Source organism: Desmodus rotundus, chromosome 2 (genome assembly GCF_022682495.2).
Source record: "Desmodus rotundus isolate HL8 chromosome 2, HLdesRot8A.1, whole genome shotgun sequence".
NCBI classification, from domain to species: domain Eukaryota; kingdom Metazoa; phylum Chordata; class Mammalia; order Chiroptera; family Phyllostomidae; genus Desmodus; species Desmodus rotundus.
In genome coordinates this window covers 152,000,258-152,025,130 of record NC_071388.1, presented here as the reverse complement: position 1 = coordinate 152,025,130, position 24,873 = coordinate 152,000,258, and the positions used below count along the sequence as shown (strand labels likewise).

Here is a 24,873-nt window from a genome sequence, read left to right as displayed (position 1 = left end):
TTAGAAGAGAATAGACAGTCCTTTATTATGTTCTTTGTTTTGTTGCCAAGAACATTTGCCTGATAACAAGCTCTTGGTTGCTTACGAGTGGTCAGCTCCTGCTGTTTCTACCTCAGCTGAAGTCATTATTCTCCATGACATCACAACCCTCCCAACAGCAAGGGAATGTGACCTCAGGCATAGAAGAAACAGTGAGGTTGATGAACTCTTAAGAGAGAAAAATTTTTCTCATATTTTAAAATAAAAAAGGAAGACAAGTGCAATAACTGTCCCAGAAATTATATACACAGTCATTTTTTTCAGAATTAACTTGAAATTTAACCAAAGGGAATTTAGCATTTTATACTTTTTTTCTATTTGCTACACACAAATTCTTATGCTGTTGACTTTTCTCTTGCATCTCTAGATGTGAAGGTTTCATATATTTAGAGACGCTATTTTTTGTTTTTGCTTATTTAATATGACATGGTCTTTAAACAAAGAAGTAAGTACAAGATTTTTACACATGGGAGCTGATTATATCCTAATGACTAAATATGTTACCAAATATGAAAGATCTACAAACAACCAGATTTGGCTATTTGGTGAATTCAATTAAATATTAAAATGGTAGTTCCAATAGTACACAAGAATATTTGTCTGAGAGAAATGGCAAAAATGAAAACTAAATATGCAAAAATTAAAAAGATTATGTGTAAAAGCAGAGAGTGACTGCATCAATGAATAAACCAAAATTTTGGGATCATAACTCAAAGGACAATCCTAACTGGACTCTAAGTGAAAAATTTTAAATATTTAGTTATTCATATTTTCTAAAATAAAAGTTTATAGTGGGTTCCAATGACTTCCAATAGTTTGACTGTATCATATTGAAACACTTTGTTTTCATCCATTTTAACATTCATTCCAAAAGCTTTTTCTAGCATCTACAGAGAATATAAATGAATTGAAAGTTATTGTCCTTGAGAATCTGGAGAGACAAGTTAAGATTTGAAGGAAGTCAAACACACCAATATACAGGTATGAATGATAAACATAAGTAAGCACATGATTATAAGTGTTAACAATAAATATTTATTGATTGATTGTGATGTGCCTGGCACCATGTTAGTAGCAATAGAATAATATGTTATTTTGTTTCACTTTCACAACTCTATAAGGTTGCTACTAAAATTTCCCCCAGTTTACAGGGACTAAGATATTAAATGTCTTGCCCAAGGTTAATTCAAGTGTCAGGATTCAAACCCAGGTCCTCTGACCCCCAAGCCCTTACCCTTGATCTCTCTGCAGTGAAAGTGGCTTAACATTAAGAAAAGCCTGGGATTTAGGGTCAGAAGATGTCAAGTCCACTCTGTGCCACTCAGCAAGCTGTAAGATCTTAGACAAATCACTTAACTCCCTTGAGTCTCAAGTTCTTTTTTTAAATAGAATGGAGTAGATGAAGAGGCTTTGTAAGCCCTAAAAGACTCTGCAAACATCAGCTGCTAATATTTTCATTTCAACCTGTGTATACATAGTGAAGAAATACCATGTACTGCATTATACTAATAAAAATAGATTTCTCCCCCCACAAAAAAGATGTTTGTTTCATTCTGGAATCATAACAATTTACTAGATAAGAGTTGATGGAGAAATGTCAAAGTTCATTTACTGTGGAGAACAGTACAGCCCGCATCTCATTGTCTATATGGAAATCTACTACTCAATATTTACAGCAAAATTGTAGCACACCATTACTAAGTCCACATACATTTACGCTATTCTAATGACAAGCACTAACCCACCAGCGGAGACAAATTGAAATAAAAAGAATTTGTTAATAGGGCTGTTAGAAAGGTACTCATAATGGTTATAACAATATGTAGTTAAATAGGAGGGCAGAAGGCTTCTGGAAAGCAACAAATGCTAATGCCCTATCCTCCAGATTTTCAATTTTGTAGTGTTTCCTAAGTACTCTGACACATATTTTAAAAAAACACCTCATTGCTCAGATTGTGCAAACAAGTTGGGCATATTTAAAATCTTTTTGTTATTTTTATTGTTGTTGTTATGCTTTCTTGAAGGAACTCTTTAGTAGTAAAGAGAAAGTTAATAAGTCAAAACAGACAATAAATTGATATGTGATGTCAGTTTCATTGGAACTATCCTCTGCTAGTATAGTTTTAATCTCACTTCTATTCCCATCATAATTATACTTCTAAAATATTAATCAGTGTTGTTTTATTTTAAGCATATTTAACATTTTCCTGAACTTGAAAAATTAACATTAACTCAATAATTAATGTCATTTTTATTCTCCAATCTAATTTGTTCCCTAAAAGAGGAGCTGTATTATTTCAATGAAGTTCAACCTCTTACCCCAATGAATGTATTTTTCCAAAAATATTGTTGAAAAAAATTTTAAGAAAGATAATGAATTTGAGAAATAATTTTATCAACACATAATCACCATTCAGATTCCCTGGTCTGGTTAGCCAGTGGTAGTTGGTGAGCTAAAAATTTGCTAATGTTAACTAGAGGTGAACTTAAAATACGATTTTTTCCACTCTTTTCTGCCTTAGATATGGGCACTTCATAAAGCTGAAATAAACCAACATAGATTTAAAGTGGTATATGAAATACAACAAAAATCTTAGAAAGGAAAACAATGGGAAATATAAGATTCAGATATGTTACGAGATTTGTTTAAAGTACGTGCCAGTTTCTCATTGTCATTGGTCACATACTGGACTGCACCCTGAAATGATCTACACTAGTAAGAAAGCAATTCTTCGCATTACGTCATGCACACAGAACTTTGTGGAGGAGGTTCTTCGCTGTGTTTTTCTTCTTCTGCCACTCACTCAACAAGCATACAGCTTGATCACTGGCAAAAGACCTAAGGGAGAATCCATTTTCCTTAATCACCACAGCTTTTTCTTCTTTCTTTTTATTATATTTTTCCATTACCATTTCTGCCCCTTATATCCCTCTCCCACCTGCAGTCAGCATGCTGTTGTTCATATCCATGAGTTCTTTTTCCTTTTTGCTTGAGTTCCTTCACCCGCTAAATCCTCCCCCACCCAGAGCTGTCAGCTTGGTCTCTATCTTTGAGTCTGTTTATATTTAGCTTGTTAGTTCAGTTTGTTCATTAGATTCCACATATAAATGAACTCATATGGTATTCGTCTTTTTCGGACTGGCTTATTTCACTTAGCATAGTGTTCTCCAGGTCCATCCATGCTGTCACGAAGGGTAAAATTTTCTTCTTTTTTATAGTCAAGTAGTGTTCCATTGTGTAAATGTCTTATAGTTGTTCATCTACTGACGGCCACTTGGGTCCTTCCATATCTTGGTGATTGTAAATAATGCTGTAATGAACATAAGGGTGCTTATGTTCTTTTGAATTAATTCAGGTTTCTTTGGATAAATTCCCAGAAGTGGAATCACTTGGTTATAAGGCAATTCCATTTTTAATTTTTTGAGGTATCTCCATACTCCTTTCCACAGTTGCTGCACCAATCTGCATTCCCACCAACAGTGCAAAAGTATTCCCCTTTCTCCTCATCCTCACCAGCACTTGTTTGTTGATTTACTGATATCTCATTGTGGTTTTAATTTTGCATTTCTCTGGTAATTAGTGATATTTAGCATCTTTCCACATGTCTATTGGCCATCTGTTTGTCCTCTTTGGAGAAGTGTTTACTCAGGTCAAATTATATTTGACATAAAAATTGTAAAAATACTCTTAGATTTCTGCTTTTTATTTTTCGTGTGCATGTGTGTGTGTGTGTGTGTGTGTTGACTTCATTTAAGTACAAGTCAAACAGGACAATGTCAGAAATCTTCTGGGCACAAAAGGCCAAAACCAATATGAAGCAATGGGCTGAGCAAATTCATAGTCAACTTGCACTGACCTGCATAGGGAGCCGTGCTGAATAATTTATGCTCAGAACTTCACTTTGGGACCCAAGTCATCTAGATCAGCTGTCCATAATGCCTAAACTCCCCAGCACATTCCTCAGCTCTCCTCTTTTCCCGGGCAGCACGAATGTGGTCTACAAGTCACCCTGTTGCTTTTCTGCCCAGAGAAGACACCATGAAGATCTAGCCCTTTCCAATCTGGGAAAAATAATTCCTGCCTGATAGAGCTCACTGTTAACCCCTCATCAGCAACTCAGTGGCAAGATCTTTGATACCCAATTTTAATTGTGACATTCTCTTCCTCAGAGTTACAGTCAGCATCGGGGCAGTTAGCTGGGCTAACAGGTCAAAGAAAAAATGGTTCACAACTATCATTTGAATGGTCCTATACAAGTCACAGAGTACTTTCTTAATCAGTGTCACATTTCATTTGGACAGTAACTCTGTGAGGTACATACACAATACCCAAAACTATATAATTCGTTACCTCAATTCACAACTTATAAATGATAAAATTTAGGTTCAGAGAGGTTGAGTAATTTCTTCATAGTCAACAAAGCCCATGATATTTCTCCTATGCCTTGCCACCTAAGACATGACCATAGGTGTTTTTTGGAACGACATCCAAGTAATTAAATATGACATCCTGGTGGTGATAGAAAGATCAAGAGAGAGAGACATACAGGATCTATACCTGCCCTTATCATGATATCTGCACCTTCATAATAATAGGATACTGTCTGTTATCTGACAAGCCTGAGTATGCTCACATTCTCTCCAAATGTGTTTCAAGCTCAAAAGCTGCATTTAAATGTCATCGATTTCTGGACACTAATACTCAAAAATGATACACAGCCTGGGTTTCTGGCATCCTTTATGCCCATCTGCTAACATGGCATGGTGCCCATTCACAAGGTAATAAGACAATTTCAGGAGGACACAGATGCCAAGCATATCAAGGCTTAGAGTGATAACCTGCAAAACGAAGCAGGCGGCTTTCTTTTTCTACAATGAGCAGATCCCCCTAAGTCAGAAGCACCCGATCCTACCTCTGCATCTATTCCATTAAGTGAGATCACATTAGTTGACATAGAGTAGAACACAGTGAAGACTGCTGTTACTAGTTCAAAACTTTGACTCATCTTTTTGTAGGTTACAAAGGAAAATTAAGGTACAGTGGTAGGGAATAAAATCCTGCCACCTTCAACTCAGCTCAAGACAAGTGTTTGCCATGGAGAGAATGCGAGGTGGAGAGAAATTCCAATGTCAGGAAGCTTTGAGCCTTTGTTTACTTGTGGTCAATCAAATTACAAGTAGCCTGTGGCTCAACCCAACGTGTAGGTTCAAATGTTGGGACGGTGTTTCATTTTCTGTAGATGTAGATATGGCACCTCTATGGACTCACCTGCCTAAGAATATAATGATAAGAAAGGCAAGGTAAATGCAAGTCCCCTTCTGAATTCTAGTGAGCATCCTTGGATTAGAACTGTTATACGGAGCCTCACGGAAGACACATAACTCAGTCATTGTATCTTGTCAATATGCCTTTTGTGTATATATTTGAGGTGAAGAATTGTCTAAAGAGCAAAAGGAGTAGCTGAGTAGAAAGAAAAAGGCAGTAAAAGAAATTTAAAAAAAGGAAAAGGAAGAAAAATTTATGATAGTATAAATCTATTATAACTATCCTACATCAATTAATTCTTGTGGTCAATTCTATAGTAATTCTAAAGAAAACATCATTTGGATATTACAAAGAGATATGTCAATTTGCTGAAATTTCCTGTTGTTCCTGACAACTACATAGCTATTTTTGCTCCTTTCTCTATTTGTGCACATATGTATTCTAGAAAACTATATAGAGACATATATATATTCATAAATATATGCACATGCATATTTATATATAAATACGTACACACAAATATTTTATTAAAAACTACATATACCTACACATGCACACACACTCATTAAAATCAGATTCTACCCTGCAGTGGAATTACCCGGAATGGTTTTTAGTAGGTAGCTTTTTATATGCTACTTTCTCTTTTCTCAGTTTGAAAAGGAGAAAAATAAGAGTAAAATATTTCATTTAAGGTATTATGAGAAAATATATAGATGTGGATATGTGTATGTGTGTTTAATAGCATTTGTTTGCTTAATAGAATGTGATTACTTCATGATAAACTAAAGTTATGTTTCTGAAAAATTTATTTATTGGTTTAATATTTTTTCATCAGATATTTGTTGAATACCTACCTTATTCACAAATAATTCCCTATCTTCAAGGAATAATAATTATAATTATATCAATATAAATTTGTTTTTATTTCAAGTAATTTTATTTTTATCATTTATTTCTGAGACTTCAATGACTGCCTACAGTGTGTGAAGAATTATTCTGGGCTCTGATGACACCATGAAGACAGTTTCTGTCTTAAAGTGTTTGAAGTGTCAGGTCAGGTAAAGACTGGAAAGGTTGTCAGCAGAGTGTGCTTAATGGCAATACAGTGGGACACAAAACATAAAAAGAACAGACACTCCCTCAGATTCGGTCATTCGGGAAGACTTCATGGGGTAAGTAATGCCTACGTTGTTTCCCTGGAGGATCACTGGTGTTTGGCCAGAACTGTGTGCACGTGTACACGTAGTGACAAGTGAGGCTTACCTCTCAGGAAACCGCAGGCCATCGCACAGTGATCTCCGCCCCGCCCCCAGCCAGGACACCCGTGGCTAGCGCAATATGAAGGCAGGTAAAAGAAAGTGGGTGTCAAAACAGATAATAATGAGAGAATGTTGTGTGAAAGCCAGTTAGAAATGCTTCGATAAAAGATGTAATGTTGGTACCAATACGTTTCTTCATAGCAGTTCCATACATTTTATAGCACAGTGAATAATATTGATATTTATTAAATGAGGAGCAAAAAGATCTTGAGAGGAGATTAAGAGAAGAGCCACTAAGACAAGAAATAACCCTATAAAGAAGGAAAGGCTTAGCTGAGCCTAAATGTGTTGCTAGGTATAAGGGCATGGAGGATTCTTCTCTACTCCAAGCAGGGCAAGAGAAATCATTAAGTTTAGGAATGAGGCCATACTTGTTTTATCTGTTAGCAGATAATAGATACTCTCTTTCTCTTCCTCTTGATAGACATGTCTATCAATATACCCATATGGAAAAACAGAAAGGAGGAAGGAAGGAGGAAAGAAGAGGAAGGAAGGAAAGGAAGCTAGGGAGGAAGGAAGGAAGGAAGGGAGGGAGGGAGGGAATAAATGAATTCAAGCTCCTCAGCATTTTATGTGTGACTGTCTGTCACTTGAGGGCGGAAATGGCCTAGACAGATACCACAGTGAAGAAGTCCTCCAATTTAAGTATGCTAAGGAATCTGCACAGAGGCATGTTGAAAGTAGATTTCATGACTCTTCCCAAAAGGTTCTGATATATTTGGTCTGAAATAGGGTTCAATAACCTCCCCTAGATGAATGTAATATTGGGGGTTTAGACCACACTTAGAGAAATGTTACCTTAAGGCATTTTAAATATTTCTTTTAGTCTTATGAGTTATCTACAGATAGATATTTAGGTCTACAGTCTCACATTTGTCTTGGTGGATAAGGAGCAGTGCCCACTATTCTAAGCATGTTAAAGTCACCAAAGATCTTAGAAACTGGCCCTGAATTTGTATATGCGTATTATAACACATTATATATACATGATAATTCTCTTTCAATTTTAACCTCAGACCTGAATGAATTCCACAATGCATATCTTTATTTTCTGAGAAGAATGACTGTGATTTAAGAGAAAAATGTCAATTAGAGGATGAAAAAAAAGGAAGAAGAAAAGTAGAAGAGGGAACAGAAAAACTATCTATGGAAGAAGTTGAAGCTCACCCTCAACATGTTATCATTTTTAGTTCAGCCAGAGTGAAAACTTAATCATTAAAGAAACTACATATGTTAAATCATGAACACTTCTCAAACAAAAGAAATTTGAGCATAAAAAATAAAACCACATTGGGTCTGAATTATTGTCTCCTCACCCCCATGGCTTTCATAAGGGGTTGTCATTTCAAAGAACAACACTGTGGTCAAGATCTACCAGTTTAACTGAATGATAAACAAGAATAACTCTATCGCACAGTGTTTCATCGCTGCTTTGCAACATGAGTAACTTCAAATCTAATTAGGATGGGAAATTGTGCCTGAACAAGCCTGAGAAGTATTGAGCAATTTCTTAGCAGTCATGACATTGATTCTGGGTAGGAACATACTAGGCTGAAGTTCAGAAAGGCACAGGGGCCTAAAACACCACAAAAAGTGAGGACAAGAGCAAAATGTAATTTAAAAATATAAGGACTTTGGAATGAGATAAAACTGGGTATAAGTTCTAATTCTGCCACGCACCAGAATTATGCCCTTGACACAAATTATTTACCCTCTTTGAGACTTAGTTTTCTTACTTGAAAATATAGACAAGAGCAACTTCTTCTGCAAAATTATGTTAAATATGTTAAGTAAAACACCTCGCTCAATGGATGACCCACAATATACTCAAATTTCTGCATCCATGGAAGTTACTTTTACAATGTTGGAAATATAAACACCCAAATAATGAGCAGAAAATGGAAAAAATATATATAATGGCAATGTTTCTTGTTATGTCCGGGTATTTTTCTATAACAAATTCATCCAAAATTGGTTCTATATGCTATGCTGGCAAAATGTGTGGGAGCAATTGATGTTTTGCTATTTTTCTGAGAGGATTAAGATGTTTTTACAGATTTCTTCCACTCTACAATTTTAATATAATGGATTAGTAGGATAGCATTTTGAGGTATTAATGGTATTTCTTCCCCTGGACATCAGCTTCATTAGATCTCTTACCTTTGCCATACCATTCATCATCCTCCAGGTGAGTGTGTATAGAGTCAAGGACGAAAGAGTCAAAATCTCAGTTTTAAATTCCAATCATAGAGGTAAATAATCAGGAAGGAAATGACAGAGAATTTTCAGCGAGAACTTTTTTTGACGAGTACAAATAAAAAGTCTTACGAATGTAGAGGAGGAGAGTTTACAGCAGCCTTTCCTCATCCACTGTCTCGCTTTCCACAGTCTCAGTCACCCACGGTCAGCTGCCACCCACTAGTAGTAAGTGGAAAATTCCAGAAATGAACAATTCATAAGTTTTACACTGTGTGCCATTCCGAAAAAAAATCTCACACCTTTCCACTTTGTCCCACCCAGACCATGAATCAAACACTTGGTCCAGCATATCTGTGATATATATAAGGTCTGTCCAGAAAAAGTCCAACCATTGTTAATACAACGAGAATAGTTGGTGTGACATCGATGTAAGCTGGCAGCCCAGGAGAGCGGACTGGAATGCACATGCGTGTACAATGATGACTTCACTGTGCTAGTCAATGGGGGCGGTAGACACCATTGAGTGAGTATGTGTACTGTGTGGCTGTCACATTCAAAATGACTGAGTGAGTAGAGGAACAACTCTGCATCAAATTTTGCATTAAGCCTGAATATTCCTCCATGGAAATATTCGGATGACTCAGAAGGCTTTCAGGGATGATGCAATGAGTGCAGTGCAAATAAAAGTGTAGCACAAAGTCTTCAAAGATGGTCAGGAATCTGTTGAAAGTGATCCACATTTTGGAAGGCCTACAACAAGCAAAACACCCGAGAATGTTGAACATTTATGGGCTGCAATCATCAAAGATCAGCCACTGACAGTGTGAGAACTACCAGCTGATCTGGGGATTGCAAAAACTACTGTGTCTGAGGTTTAGACACAGGATATTGACATGAAATGTGCCATGGCAAAATTCATTCTGCAGCTTCTGCTACCAAAGCAGAAGGAATATCATGTTGCAGTTGCTAATGGCTTGATTCAAACCACTACCAATGAACCATATTTCCTCAGGAAGGTTATAAGGGGACATGAATCTTGGCTCTATGGCTACAATCTGGAAATGAAGGCACAGTGGTCCCAATGGAAGTCGCCTGGTTCTCCATTCCCAAAGATGGTGCGGCAAGGTCACAGTAAGATCAAGACCATGTTAACTGTGTTTTTTGATTGGGAAGGTGTTGTCCATCAAAAATACACCCCTCCAGGTCAAACAATTAATAAGGAGTACTACCTCAATGTTCTTTGTCAGTTAGAGATGCAATATGGCGGAAATGGCTGCAACTATGGGCAACTGGTGATTGGCAGCTTCATCAGACAACAGGCCACTCCTGCCGCTCAGGAGGTGTGTCTCCTGCAAAGGTTTTTTGGCAAAACATCAAATCACCCAGGTGATTCAGCCTTCCTGCAGCCCAGATTTGGAGCCCAATGACTTCTGGCACTTCCCATAACTAAAATCACCTTTAAAGGAAAGAGATTTCAGACCATTGATGAGATTCAGGAAAATACGATGGGGCAGCTGAGGGCGATTGTAGCAAAAGATTTTGCAGAGTGTTTTGAACAGGGGAAGAGACACTGGGAGAGCTGTGTGAGGTCCCAAGGTGCCTACTTTGAAGGGGACTGAGGCATCATTGTCCTAGGTACAATGTTTCTTGTATCCTATACCTTCTTCAATAAATGCCTCTATTTTTCATAGTGCGTGGCTGGATACTTTCTGGACAGGCCTGTTTTGTTGTTGTTTTTTTTTTTTACTCACTTAGAAGCCCTCTCAGTTATCAGACAAATTATATAAGAAAGAAACCACATTCATACAACTTTATTATAGTATATTATCATAATTGTTTTATTGTGTTATTAGCACTTATTAATCTCTAACTCAGCCTAATTTATAAATTAAACTTTTATCATATGTGTGTATGTATAGAAAAAATAATAATATGTATTAGATTTGGTACTATCTGAGGTTTCATACATCCACTGGGGGTTTTGGAACATATTCCTTGCAGATAAGGAGGGGGGACTACTACAAGACAAAAATAACAGTGTTGGCAAGGCTGCACGGTGAAGTAAAAGATTATTTTCCCAACACAGAGAAAGATGAAAAACTCAATCTAGGTTTCAGGAAGAAGAGACAGAATCAGAGAGTGGTAGAAGGAGAGGGTTTGGTCATAAAGGGAGAATAGAAGAATAGGGCCAAGCTATAGGTATGGGGTCTGGCCCCTCCCTATTCTCCCTCTTGAAAAAAAAAGTCTGTGCTACTCCTGGTGTCTTGTGAAATAGGAACAATGAGTAAGAGAGTAAGATACTGTAGGATCAGGTCTGGGGACAGACTCTCAGAGGACAAATACCAAGCACGGCGTGGGAAAATATCCAAAAGGCTCTGCGGCCTCCAAGAGGGATGCAGAAAGTCCGAGAGAGTTGCAGTGGACGAAGGAGACATGAACATGTGCTGACTGGACACCCTGACTAGGCGCAACGTGCATCATCCAAGCTGAAGACCATGTGATAGGACCATAGACGCCTGCTGCGGAGCGATCTGAGATAGAGGTTGAGGCATGGAGACTGAGAAGAACGAGTTAAAGGGAGGAGAGAGTGTGGCTGTGGCCCAAGCCCTCTGTGTCAAAAACAGTCCCTGGAGTGCCCCCATAAGAAGGGAAGAGGAAGATTCCTGAATTAACTGAGTACATTTCTAAAAGAGACTTAGAGATATTAAAAGACTAAGATTGCCTTGACCTGGCAAGGTGACTATTTTGACTTCACAGAAATCACAGATAAATTTCCATTGGTTCCTCATAAAGTTTGTGTCTGTATTGAATTGTTCTCCAATACTACCTTCACTGTGCCTGAGACAAGCCAAGACCACTCTTATGGAAGATTATTACCATCAAAGCAGATCTGATCCTGTTTAATTATGGAAACAGAAAAAAAATCAAGATCATCTAGCTTTAAAAGTATAATTACAGGAATTAAAAGAATGGTTTTTAGTTTTGAAACAATATTTATAGGCAGGTATTTCTCAAAGTTGAAGTCATGTTCCTACACATGTTAAATTCGGTGTTTATAGTGCCCTGTTCCCTCTTCCCCCTGGCGCCCTCTGAAAGGTAAACATTGGCAATGATCCCATGGAAAACCACTTGAAATGAAAGCTGCCATTTTTTTCTTACTGTCTGTCAATAGAATAAAATGACATTTTGTAAGTTTAAGTTCGTATCTATACTTTAAGTCATCACAAGTAGAAGTTAAGTCTTTCTTCAGAATCCCTGGATTCAGTACCTGTACTTGTTAATATTCCAATGTTCCACTTCTTTTCTGGTGCAAAAGTATCTATTTCAAATATTTTCTGTTGCATTTATAAATCTTTCTTAACTTCAAGATGCAAAGAATGGCTAGTTGGACTATTAGGGAGTCCCTTAATTTTTTTAATCCTCACCCATGGACATGCATATTGATTTCAGAGCGAGAGGGGAAGGGAGGGAAAGAGAGAGGGAGAGAAACATCAGCATAAGAGAAAAACATTGATCAGTTGCCCTGAACCCACAACCCAGGCATGTGCCCTAACCAGGAATTGTACCCATGAACTTTGGGTTTACAAGACGGTGCTTCAACCAACTGAGCCCCACTGGCCAGAGCAGGAGTACCATAATTTTACCTATTTTACTGTTGCATCTCTGGGTACATTTAACTTCATTTATTCATTCATTCACTCATTCATTCAAGTTTTTATTGAATGTCTATCATCTGCCCGACCAAGTGCTTTGCTACTTTGAATTCTTTAAGAAAGTTGATATTTGAATGCTTCCATTCATTTTTCTATTATATGTAGCCAATCAGCACTCTATTATTTGCTTAAGTTGAAAACCATTTAAATGGTTTAATTAATGTTCAGAATAATAGTTTCCTCATCCCAGGCTCTGGATCATTTCTGAAATGATGGCCTCATACCTGTGTTATGAGCCTTTGAAGCTTAGAAAAAGTAGATTCTTAAAATAAAGATCTAAATTAGATTATAAAAAACTGACTCAGATTCATACAGCTGGGACAGATGTATGAAAAGTAAAATAGACTTTTTTAGACTTTGTTCAGATACAGGTTGTAAGATACAAACACGCTGGTTGCCCAGTGCAACAGCCCCCGGGGCCGGCCGCCATTCACAGCCGCTGTGGAGAAAAGGGGTTCCTGCTGCCGCCAGAATGGTAGCCCTTCACGAGCATTCTGCAAACCCTGCCACAGCACCCTCTCTGCTTCTTCATTCTTGATGGGAGAACTTCAAAAGTATTTGTGTATTTATGAATAAGTGACCCATTTCTCAACGTAGAAACTGATTTATGATTGATGGAAACCAGTCTTAATGGCTTCACTGCCTTGCCAGTCACAGTTTAAACACAGAAATGTGACCCAATAATATTGAGTAAATCCCTTGCTGGCATCTGGGAAGGATTTTCCTTAGAAATGAAAAGAGACATGTAGAACGACACTCATCTTCTTCCACTGGGTGTATGTAGTCTTGTCTCCAGGGATGTCTGAAGCAGTTGAACTCACACTTGTAGAGGAGATAGAACTAAAATGCTCCCGATGACCATCTGGAGCAGAAGCCAAAGAATTACCCCACTTATAAATCTTACAAATTTCTGTTGAGAAATAATAAATTTATTAGTATGTTAAGCTACTATTGGTTGTTACTTCTCTTATTTGCAGCCAAAGCATCCCTTAATGAAAGTCAGGAATTTGGCTACTTCATTCATCAGTATGGGAATGAAGGAATAGAAAGAATGTAGCTTTTTAAGTTAGTAACCAGAAATACATACGCTGAGCCCTGGCTGGTGTAGCTCAGTGGAATGAGCGCAGGCTCGGAACCAAAGTGTCACCGGTTCGATTCCCAGTCAGGGCACATGCCTGGGTTGTGGGCCAGGTCCCCAGTGGGTGAGAGGCAAACACACACTGATATTTCTCTCCCACTCTCCCTCCCTTCCCCTCTCTCTAAAAATAAATAAATACATAAGATCTAAAGAAAAAGAAATATAGAGTTAGTAACCAGATATATGGTCAGGCAAAAGTAAGAAGTAACACTTGCTTGAGCATGGTTGGTGGGGTACATGAATGTCTCACACGAGATGGACAGCAATTTGAACATTTCACCTAAAGTGTCATATGATGTGCTTGAGTGTGCTATTGCTATGCAAAAGTAGGTTTACAATCATTGTATGGAAATAATATAATAATTAATATAAGAATGTATTTTGTGTACTCATAATTGTAAACTTACTTTGCCCCACCCTGTGTGTGTGTATATACACACACACACACACACACATAATATATATTATATGTGGCTCATTGCTTATATTAAGTTAATTAGCTGTGACACTTGGGAGAGCAGAGTAAAGTCTGGTCCTAAACCGTGTTTATTCCCTGGAATAACCCTACCTACTCCCGAGAGTTCCTTCTTTTCACTCTTCCATAACTACCATCTCAGTTACCTAAGGTGTCCTTCCCTCTCTCTTCACCCAGAGAGTCGACAATTTGATTGTTCTATGAACGTGACACCTCGCTGGAGCATGGCAGACAACATTTATACTTACTCATGATACACCTTAAACTACAGCCCATAGATTTTCCCTATGCAATACAACCCAAGCTTATCGTCGTTGGAAACTCTAACAATAATAATAAAAATCACGTTGGAAGCAGACATTTTACATAACGGACAGATTTTATTTTAAAATGCCTTTAAGAAAATCGCCCTGGCTGGGTAGTTCATTCAGCTAGAGCGTGTCCTGATAGCCCAAGGTTGCATGTTTGAATCCAGTCAGGGCACATACAAGAATCAACCACTGAATGCACAAATAAGTGGAACAACAAATCGATGTTTCTCTCTCTCCCCCTTTCTCTCTCTCTCTAAAAATCAATTAAAAAATCAATAAAACAAAGATGCCTTTGTCTGATCATCTGATCCCAAGACTGCAGTCTATTTCTAAGTTTTACGTGGTTGAGAAGTCATTCTTTATATTTCTTGCCCCCTAAGAGGACAGAGCACCAAAAAGGGGGTCCTTCTGAGTTATAATGCTCCGGTCAACCAGCATACAGGTCACTTGACAATGGCTGGCCTGGCAGGGGTCCACGGCAGGGAATACTTCATAGATCCTCTGCATGTCTTCACTCTGGGGATGACTGTGAAGTATGGTGGAGGATTTGTGTCACCAGCACGAAGGAAAAGGAGAAGAAACCCCTCAAGAGAAGAAAGGTGAATGACAATTACTCTTTGGGGGAAAACCCACAGTATTTAGTGTTCACAGAAGGAGAATTTTATTCTTTCTCTTTTGAATTTCAAAAACGCACATGGCTTGTGGCCTTAAGGAGAGAAGCACAGGAACAAAGCTGCTTTTGTACTCTATTAAGGTTGAGATTAAAGTCCCTACTGATAAACTGAACATTCTTTAAAAGTGACCAGAAGCAAACAGTGTCTGTTTGCTGCGACTTTATTACAAAGATACCACTGAGAATAGCTAAGACTATATACTATTTGATCTTTAACAGGTTGACCAAATGATTGCAGTTGGCTCCAGTACAAGATGCTTTCTGCAAATTATTGTTTCTGGTTATAAACCTTTATAATATCTCAGAATGAATTATGTATGTATTTCATGTTTTCTTTTCTGTTATCAGCCTTGATGTTCTCATTTCAAGTTTCACCCTAGCCTCCTAATAATGCAATATTGAGGCCATTCAGACACTAATTATGCCACCGTGGCTTTTTTGAAATGACTAAATCAGCATCAGTTCTATAATTATCATTAGCAAGTTTGTATCAGTAGCTCACATCACTTGAAAAGCTCAACTTAAATGATTTGTGAATGTACTCATCTAATACATTGAACACTGTCTATAGATGCACACAGGTGCTTGCATATTGCTTTGTGTAAAATAGAAAGTTTGTACATGTATATGGCATGAAATATATTTTCAATGCAATATTAAAACATTTCCATAGCTTAAAATATTAAGCTATGTAGAGACACCCAAGATATTTGTGCTTTAAAAGCTCAGTAGGGGTGAGGAATACAGGAAATAGACAACTATTACTCATAGTTAAGGCCAGATCTGAAGTTTCCTCATTTGCAGATGTGCAAATGGGAATCTGGCAAAGGTGATTGACAGGAAAAAGTATCCAAATGCAATTTGTAGGTATTCTCATTGTTTCTGTTTTTGAATTATTGATATTGCCAGTAGTCATTTGCCATGAAAACAAATCAAGGTAGGTATGGTAAACATTTCCTTGAATGCAACACTTTTTATATCAAAAAAAATGTTCACAGTGTACCATTTTTATAACTTAACAAAATGGCAAACCGATGGAAAAAGTAACAAGAGCAAAATGAAAACATAGTGCAAATTAAAAGCTTAATTTTGTGACTAAATAAATAAATGCTGTGTGGAAAAATGTTACAGGAAAAAAAAACACAACAATCTGGCTTCTGAGAGGAGAACCTATGAAAATTCTTTTGTATAAAGGAAAGCTCACCTTAAACCAGGAAAACCTGATTAGAATTTCTGAATTTAGGTTTCTTCAAGAATAGTGGGGCACGACTAAAAGCTTAGTTATTGTACTTCCCAGTGACAATCTTTCTTTTTTAATTTTTAATTTTCATACTACCTAATACTAGATCCTTGTTTTGTACAAAAAAAAAAAAAAAAAAAAACTTGTGCCAGACCGTAGTATTTTATGACCTACATTATTACCCTCTGGGTAGTGAAATGATGGTGCCAAACTAATTATTGCTTTGTCTAATTTTAAATCCAGGTCTATGGAGATTAACAGCTTGCACATTAATTCAAAGCACCAACAGCCCACCTCACCTAATGCTGTTTTAAATGAATTAAAAATCCTGTTTAGGAAACTTCAATATACTTGAAATGAAGGGAATATGTGTCTGTATTTTTATTCAGTACATAAAAACTAAATTCACTTTGCTTATTTTACTTGCTCAAACATACTCCAGGGAGGAACTTTTCAGATCTTCAGGCATTTATTCTCTTGAAAATGAAATACCTGCTAAGCCGAAAGCACAGTCTGAGTGGAACTAATTGTGAAGTGGTGGTGCTGGTGGGGAGAGGGAGGCAGAATAATGAGAAGAAAGACTATGTTCAATTTGAAGGGAAAAAACATTCAATTTTAAGGTATTGTCCCTTTTTATATCTTTGACATTAAATGAATGCCTTTAAACACACTGACATTTTGTAATATTACAAAATGAACATGCAGTTTTGAGCAATCAATAGAAATAGACCATCTGTAAAAAGTCAAGGAAGCATATGACCAAACCCTACAAGAAGGATTGACAGGTTGAGGGAACAGAAAATGATAGGCCCTTGCAATAACTTCCCAGCTAGTGGCCCCATTTCCAGTTCTATTAGCTCTATCTTCTTAAAGCAGGGCTCAGATCACATAAATCTCTTGCTCAAAAACCTTCAAGGTGGGGGATAGAAGAGGGTTAAATGGTGACGGAAAAATACAATAAAAAATCAAAACAATAAAAGTTCAGTTATGCAAGATGAATAAATTCTAGACATCTGCTAAACAACATTATGCCTCCAGATGAAAACACTGTATTATATAGTTAAACATCTGTTAGGAGGGTTGATATCATATTAAGTGTTTTTACCACAGTAAAAGAAGAAGAAAAGCTTCTAGGGAGTCCTGTTACCTACCAACTGGAATGCAAACCTCTCGTCTAAGAGCTGAATGAAGTTCCTGAGCAATGCACCCCCAGTTCTCATTTCCACCCTTATAATCCCCTTCGTGCCTGTGTACAGCACAGGCTCCACCAGATTAGATTATATGCTGCTTCTTGCAAAGGCTCTCATAATTTCCTTTATTGCTGCTTTTGCACATGCCTATTTCATCTACACATCAACTCATTAATGAACTCAGTAAATATTCAGCATTGTCACTGTTTCAAGCACTGTTGGGGGAGAGGGGTGAATATGGAAGTTACAAGAAATGACTGCTCTCAGGAAGCTTACAATCTAACAGGAGTCAAACAGTTATTAAGGTACTATTAAAGTGTTGTGAAGGTGGAGGGAAGGGGAGAAAGGGAGAAAGAAGGAGGGACAGACTCTGGTGAAAGCCTAGGAGAAAGATACTGAAGCACCCCTAGAAAGCCTGGGAAGTCTCCCTGGAGGAGGTCAGTGTTTATGAGAGAAGAGGAGGGGAAACCAGAGGGCACAATGAAAAAAGCAAGGCGAGCATGGGACAAACAGCATGGTGTACACAAACTACAAGTGGCTTGTTGTATTGGAGCATAAAGATTGAGACTACCAAGGCCCGGGAAACTGCTCTCTTCATGAAAGAACCCATATTTTGTTCTGGACTGAACCCCTCTGTGAGTCACTTACAACACTCACTTTGAACTATATTTATCTTTTCTTATTTAAAAGTGGTTAATGTTCATTTTCTTTAAATCCTCTGCAATTTCTTTTGGCAATACTTTTAACTATAGTAAGTTCAGTATGTACTTTCTAAATGAAATTGAGAATCATGCAAAATCAGGCAGAGGTTGCAGCAAATGTATGAATACTATCGCCGTTTGAAGAAAAATGAATGAAAAAACCCATAATTCTCAGGTTATTAGAAGAAAAGACGTTTGCATAAACAACAACAAAAAACATCTCAAGTGAACCTATTGCAGGATCTTACAGTTTTCTTTCCACTGTAGGATTACATCATGAAGGAGATCTATGGACAACTCTAATACCATTTGACAGTATCTGTATTCAAGTGTAATTCTAACAAATTGAGTAATTTTACTAAAATGAGGTCAGGATCTCTGCTAGTTTTGTTTGGGGGAAGGGGAATAAGGACTTCTCAGCAGTCTTAGTTGAACTGAAGTGCAAATGAAGAGTGTTAAAATAAACTCCACTTTTATGGAAAGACTGGAAAATATTCTGCCAGTAATTTCCATTATGTAATACCTACTTATGTGAACAATATGACAAAAATATCTAGATCTAATAAATAGTGATTAAATTCTGGAAGATTTTTTGAAACACTGTAGATTAGAAAAAGATATTAATAGTTTAATGTTTTATTAAAATAGTTAATATTTGAGTGTGAAACTATGAAGCGGTACAATTTAAAAATTAAATTGTACTGTGTTTAGTATTTCGTGAAAAACCAAACATGAAGGCTCCCCAAATCTTGGTTTTTTTCTTAAAGCATCTTGTCACCCTCATCTATATTCTTTGCTTAGAAAGAACCTTAATCTGTTTGCCTTTCTTTTCTTCTCCTTTCACATAGGTAAAGCACATCTCTGTGTCTAACCTGGGTCACATTATCTTTAGTGCAATGCAGACAAGCATATGGTCATCTGCAAAATCGTATTCAATATCACCTTGCTTATTTCCTTACCATTCACTTTGGTTGCTTTTGCTCATATGTGTAGAATAAGGACAGGAAAGAGAAGAACTCTTCCTCTCTGAATTAGCTTAAGAAGAGTACACACACACACACACTTTTTAAAAAATCAGAATATATTGTGTATTAGAAATTCATTGACTTGTCCTGTCTACATTAAAAAATATAAAAGAAGTAAGCAATATGATTAATGCAGTAGGAAAAAGTCTAATAAGTTTTTCATTGAATTAACTATTTCCTTGACCAGCCAATCAACTTTCTTTAAACACTCAATTTTTATTCTCATAATACCACAAGTTTCATAAAATATACTTAGAGATAGATATCAATTACAACCAGAAACATTTCTTTTGAGTAAAAGCTTTAAAACTAAGTGTAGATAAATATAGTGACTTTTAAAATGCTGTTTAATCATACCACTTTAGTAAAGATAGTTTTATTAAAACAATAAGACACATAAAGAGTATGCTGATTTTGCAAACGGAGAACAAATCTTTCTGAAAAACAGAGTTAGGTTTCATCTTTCTTTGGGAAAAAGTAATTGGAGAAATGAAAACTTTATATACCCCCCCCCAAAAAAAGTCAGAAATAGTGGGATGACAAACTCCACTGTGGACTCTATGTAAGTCATGCAAACCTCATACTGGATATTGTTACATACCTTGTTTCCTGGGAGTGCATGTAATTTTGGACATTTTAAAGCTATATATAAATATATATAGTACTCTTTTAAATAGTTTCCCTTTCTTTGATTCCAAAATTAATTATATTTATTTGTATGTTGAATGATAGATTTTATAGCCTGAATTTCAAATGAGTATGTGGGAATTGAAAAAATAGTACTTATTTATTAATAAATTCCTGCTAATCACACTTCTTCCTGTCCCCTTTTAAAAGTAGGGCTTATTTTATTTTAGTTATTGGAGATGGATTGTTTTAAGTCAATCATCAAAATACATTGTTTTTAACTGAGTGATATTCCATTATACGTATTTTACTCAGTATTTTTGGTTTACATGAAGAACTGTAAATTCAATACTATGAATTTAGTGTTAAAGGTGGATGAGCTTTGTTTTTGTTTTGTTCTGTTTTTTAACGAACAGGGACAGAGCAGTTTTGCTTGAATTGCACAGAACATCTGCTGTGTCCACAGGACTTCTTGTTGTCATTCTCGAAATGGGCAATAATTGAAATTATAAGATCTTCATGGTTGTTGCTGCTGTTTAATTCATCTGCACTCAGTCCAACAGTGGCCCATAGATATTTTCCTACACTTATATCTTTGTGGTGAAACCCAGTGGATAACTTTTCATAATACCATTTTCAAAGCTATCTTGTAAAATATAACTAAAGAGGCTTCAGTGTTCTCTGTTACATCAGAATAAAGTTCCTCTGTTTTATCTTGAAGTCTGGTTTAAAAAAATGCACAGAAAGGTCAAATCCATTCCAAAGAGAAATCTCATTCCTTAGAAATATTTGGTAAGATTTTGAATCACTTTTCTTTTGTCTTTTAAATTCTGTCATCTGCCTGCATTTAACTAAAACAATTTTTCTTTTTCATCTTGTTAGCTAAATGCGTCTGTTCAATGACTAGTTTTTCAAAGATAAGAAAATCACAACGGGAGAAGGAAATTAATTTCAAAGTATATATTTGGTATTTTTAAAATGCCTTATTTCATCATGGAGAGACACAATTTAGTCTATTAAATCTACAGAGGAGAAGCAAGGAAAATGTGAGGAGAGCCAGTCCTGAACAAGTACATTTTCTTTCCTAACCTTCAAAGGTAATATTTTCAGCTTGATGAGCCCCTGGACGAATATGTAATTTGACTCTTTCATTCTTAGCTTGGTTGAAATACAGAGGACTGGATGTCCACTAGGCCAAAGTATAAACTTACCATTTATGTATTAAAGTCATATTTAATGAAAACGAAGAGAAATTATTACCACACTCTTTCTCATTACAATTCCTAAAGAACTTTGCCGGGCACATTATCTCATAGACATCATGATCAAATGTTATTGTTTGCTTTATTAGCTAAGTTGGATGGTTGGCTAGTCTAGAATGAAATAGGTTGAAGGCAATACTCGAAGCCTAGAAGTCTGAATGAGGTTCCCATTCAAATGATCCTGGTTGTATGGGGTGGGGCGGGGTGATTAGTAAACCAACTGAGCTTACACTGCATAGTAAGCATCTGGATACAGCACATTTACATCTAACAAGAGAACCCACAAAACGTGTGTGTTTCTCAAACCTTATGTTCCGAACAAAAGGCTATCTCAGCAACAGACAATCAGCACTGCATTGCTCCCTGGGATGCGAGCAACACACTCAACTGCACATTTCATTCTTCCTCAGCTCCCAGCACTACAAAGCCCCTACTCTTCCCACTCCTGGGTCCCAGATTGCTCCCTAGAAGGGGGCTGGGAAAGCAGCCTAACATCTCTGCCTGCGCACTAGCAGCCCGCACCCGGGGCCCCCAGGCGCTGCGTCCCCTGCTCAAGCCGCCTGGGGGAGGTAGGGAGGGGAGCCAGGGAGCGCGAGAATGGACCGCACACCTAGACACTTAGGATTTTATTTATTCTCAGGGAGGCGGGGGAGGAGAACGGGGTTCATTCCGATTTTTTCCCCGAAGTTGCCCATTCCTGGCCGATAAAGTCATTTTCTGGCTGGTGCCGGGGGCCCAGGGGAGGGTGTGGGGTGAGGTCCCGGCTCTCAGGGGCAGATCCTGTCCTGTGCGCGGAATCCAGAGGGGTGGCTAAGGGTGGACTGGCCGCAGCTGCAGAGAGGGCCAGAAGCTGGCAGGGAGGGGTCCGCGGGCTGGAGAGCCGCGCAACCCTGTCCTGGACCCTCCAAGGCTGGCTGGGGAGCGCAAAGGGCGGCTGGTCACGCGTGGGAAGGAAAGACCCCTTCCCCGTAAGGCATTACTCCCCCTTCCCCAGGCTGGGCCGCCTGAGAGCGCAGGCGGAGAGAGCTCCGGGTCCCCGCGCTCGTAATCATGACCTCGGGGCCCGCTGCGGGCCGCGTGAGCGCGTCGGCGAGGCTGGGCGGCCGCCGAGGCCGGGGCCGTGTAACGTGACCCGAGCGGCCGGCCGGCCAGCGCGGCGCGGCCATTGAGCCCTCCCTGCCCGTGAATCTCTGGCGCGTCTCTAGCTCGCTCGCCGCTCGCCTCCCGCTTCCCTTTCTTCCCCTCCAGCTCTGCGGGCTCCGCGCGCCTCTCCCTCGCGGTCCTCCCGCAGCCCGTCTCTCTCCACTGCCCGCCTATCGCCACTGCCTCCCGTCTCCTCTCCCTCGCGGCAGCCTCCGTCTCTTTCTCCCTCTCTCCTTTGAAAACTGATCTTTGGCTCTTAGTGTGAAAGTGATTTGAATTTGGCTCGGCGGCGCTCTGCGCCTGCGCCCAGCCTCTGGCATGCTGGCTCCTTCCAAGCAGCTGTTTTGGGTTTGAAATTCCAACATGGCAGAGGCTGCAGTCCGTCTTCCCTTCAAAAACTTGGAATGATTTCAAATCATAGGCACCTTCACTTAACCCAAGCTTCCATTCATCAGCAAACACATCGGATCGATGCTACGCTAACCTATCGGCTTTTCGCTCCGCGCATTCAGGTAAGAGGAGCTTCGTAGTTTCCTACCATCTGTTTAAATTTGTTTTTGTTTATGTTTGTTTTATTTTAAAAGAATATAAATAAATCCAAGACCTGTAATAAAAAGAGATCTTCGAGTTGTGTCGTAACCATTAAATTTAATTTGCACTCGTTTCTATTCTGTACGCCAACCTGCTGTCTAATTTCTCTGTACAAAGTATCCCTGAAACATTATAATGCATATTTTTGCTGTTTAATCATTGAAACAATAGTGTGGGATTAAGAGTTCGCGATGGCAAGAATCTCGTTTTCCGCTATATTGGGCTTACTTATTACTATCTTTTTACTTCAAAAATAAAAAAAAATAAATAAGAAAGCGGAGCCATAGGGTGGGGCTAGACTTTCTTCGGGAACTAACTTCTAAGTAAATAAGAAGTGTAAATAAGGACCTTGCACACACAAAAAGTTGAGGTTAAATTACAATCTCGTGGCTGGGGGGACGTGAAAAATGTCAGCAGATCGGTTGCAGAAAAATGTAAGCACATCATCTTGGAGGGGGTACAGCGTGGTGGGCGTATTGTTGGCAAGGAACGGGAGAGAAAGATGTATAATTTAATGGTATATACAATCCACTGATCCTATTACCATCCTCCCCGGAGCTCTTGTTAGTTTCAATGGGAGTGAGTGAAATTGACATGGACTTGCATTCCTGGTCCTGTGCTTTTTTTCCTTTCTTTCTTCTCCTGTGATCTGAGATCCCCTTTTTGTTGATGTTGCTTTCCCCCTTAATTATATGCATGTAGGTTAAATGAATACCTGACGAAAGGGCCCACGTTTCAAGGCAGTGACATTTGATAGCTGAGAGGAAAAGTGGCTTTAATGAAAAGCAACCTTTGGAATTCCTGCTTGTGAGAAATCCAATTCAGCTTTTTGTGCTGCCAGCAAGAAATGATCAGTAGCACCAGTGTTTATGGTATGTCAGTTTTGGAATTTACTTCCTTTGCATCTAAATAGGAAAGAGGAATTAAATAGCATGATCAAACCATTGAAAATTTTGCTTGGGAAGCAAATGCTCATGATATGTAATTCCTTTTTAAAAATATGTATGTTTTAACCTGTCCAAATGCTTGTTTATTTTTGCTATCACTTGTTTATATATTTCAGTTTTGATTATTAGATTACTGGAATCCACTTTTATCGGTTTTAGCTGTAATCCCAAAGTTGCATGTTACTAGTAATGCACTATATAATCGCTGAAGTCAAATGGTATGTAAATTAGTTAAACTCAGTGTGGGGTTTTTTGGGGAGGGGGCTGGGTGGAGAGGGGAGAGGGCGGGAGTGTGGGGAAAGACTGCTTACTAATGAAAGTATATATATGTACACACACAGAACTGGGTGAATTTTTTTTCTCAATCTATTAATGCAATTGGACTATCGTCTCTCTCAATGATTGCACTTTATGGAGTAATCAGTTCTTCCAAGTGTGTGTGGTTTTCTTTTTTGGGGGGGGAGAGAGTTATAAAGGGATATCTTTTACTTGAAAATAAAAATATATTTTGATTACTTAAAGTCCTTAGTACCTTTTAGGGAACAGTGGTAGTTATTTTTTTTCTTTGCTTGCCATTCACTTGTCTGTCAGCGCTTTTTACTTTTAACCTGTGACAGAATTAAATAATCAGGCACTGAAATTTACTTTGTTTGAAATCGCTCTTTCCTCTTTCTTTTCAAAAAAAAAAAAAGGTCAGATAAATGGAGTGAGAGGGGGTTTTCAATAGCTCTTGTGACCATGCCGTGTGTATACTTTGTGATATTCAATTAAGACTAAGAGGGAACAACAACAACAAAAAGATGCTAAAAGTATTTTGCATAACCAAAGGGTACCGTCCACTTTAAACTGTTTCTTTTTTTGTTACATTTACCCTACCACCATGCATTCACCCTGAAAGGAGAGAAAGAAGGAGAGGGAGAATATGAAAGAAACAAATAGCAGTGGGGCAAAGCTGCCAGGGGTCTGTAATGTGGCCGTGGTTACTGCTCTCTCATAACACAAATGTGAATACAA

At 38.1% G+C, this 24,873-nt stretch overlaps 1 protein-coding gene across 4 annotated transcripts in view; it reads left to right on the top strand.

Annotated features, from left to right (window-relative positions):
* The first annotated feature begins 22,359 nt into the window (after positions 1 to 22,359).
* FIGN (fidgetin, microtubule severing factor) overlaps positions 22,360 to 24,873 on the top strand; it is a 118,584-nt gene continuing 116,070 nt past the window's right edge. Inside the window, exons 1-2 of one of the 4 annotated variants that reach the window (XR_006653939.3) lie at positions 22,360 to 22,833; positions 23,615 to 23,784. Coding sequence is in view for 2 of the 4 variants with exons in the window: in XM_024579857.4 (XP_024435625.2) it covers positions 23,760 to 23,784 (25 nt within the window). In the remaining 2 variants the exon portion in view is untranslated. Of the gene's footprint in view, positions 22,834 to 22,853; positions 23,347 to 23,614; positions 23,785 to 24,873 lie in introns of those variants that run through there. The other 3 variants (XM_024579857.4, XM_045187489.2, XM_024579858.4) reach the window with 3 other exon arrangements.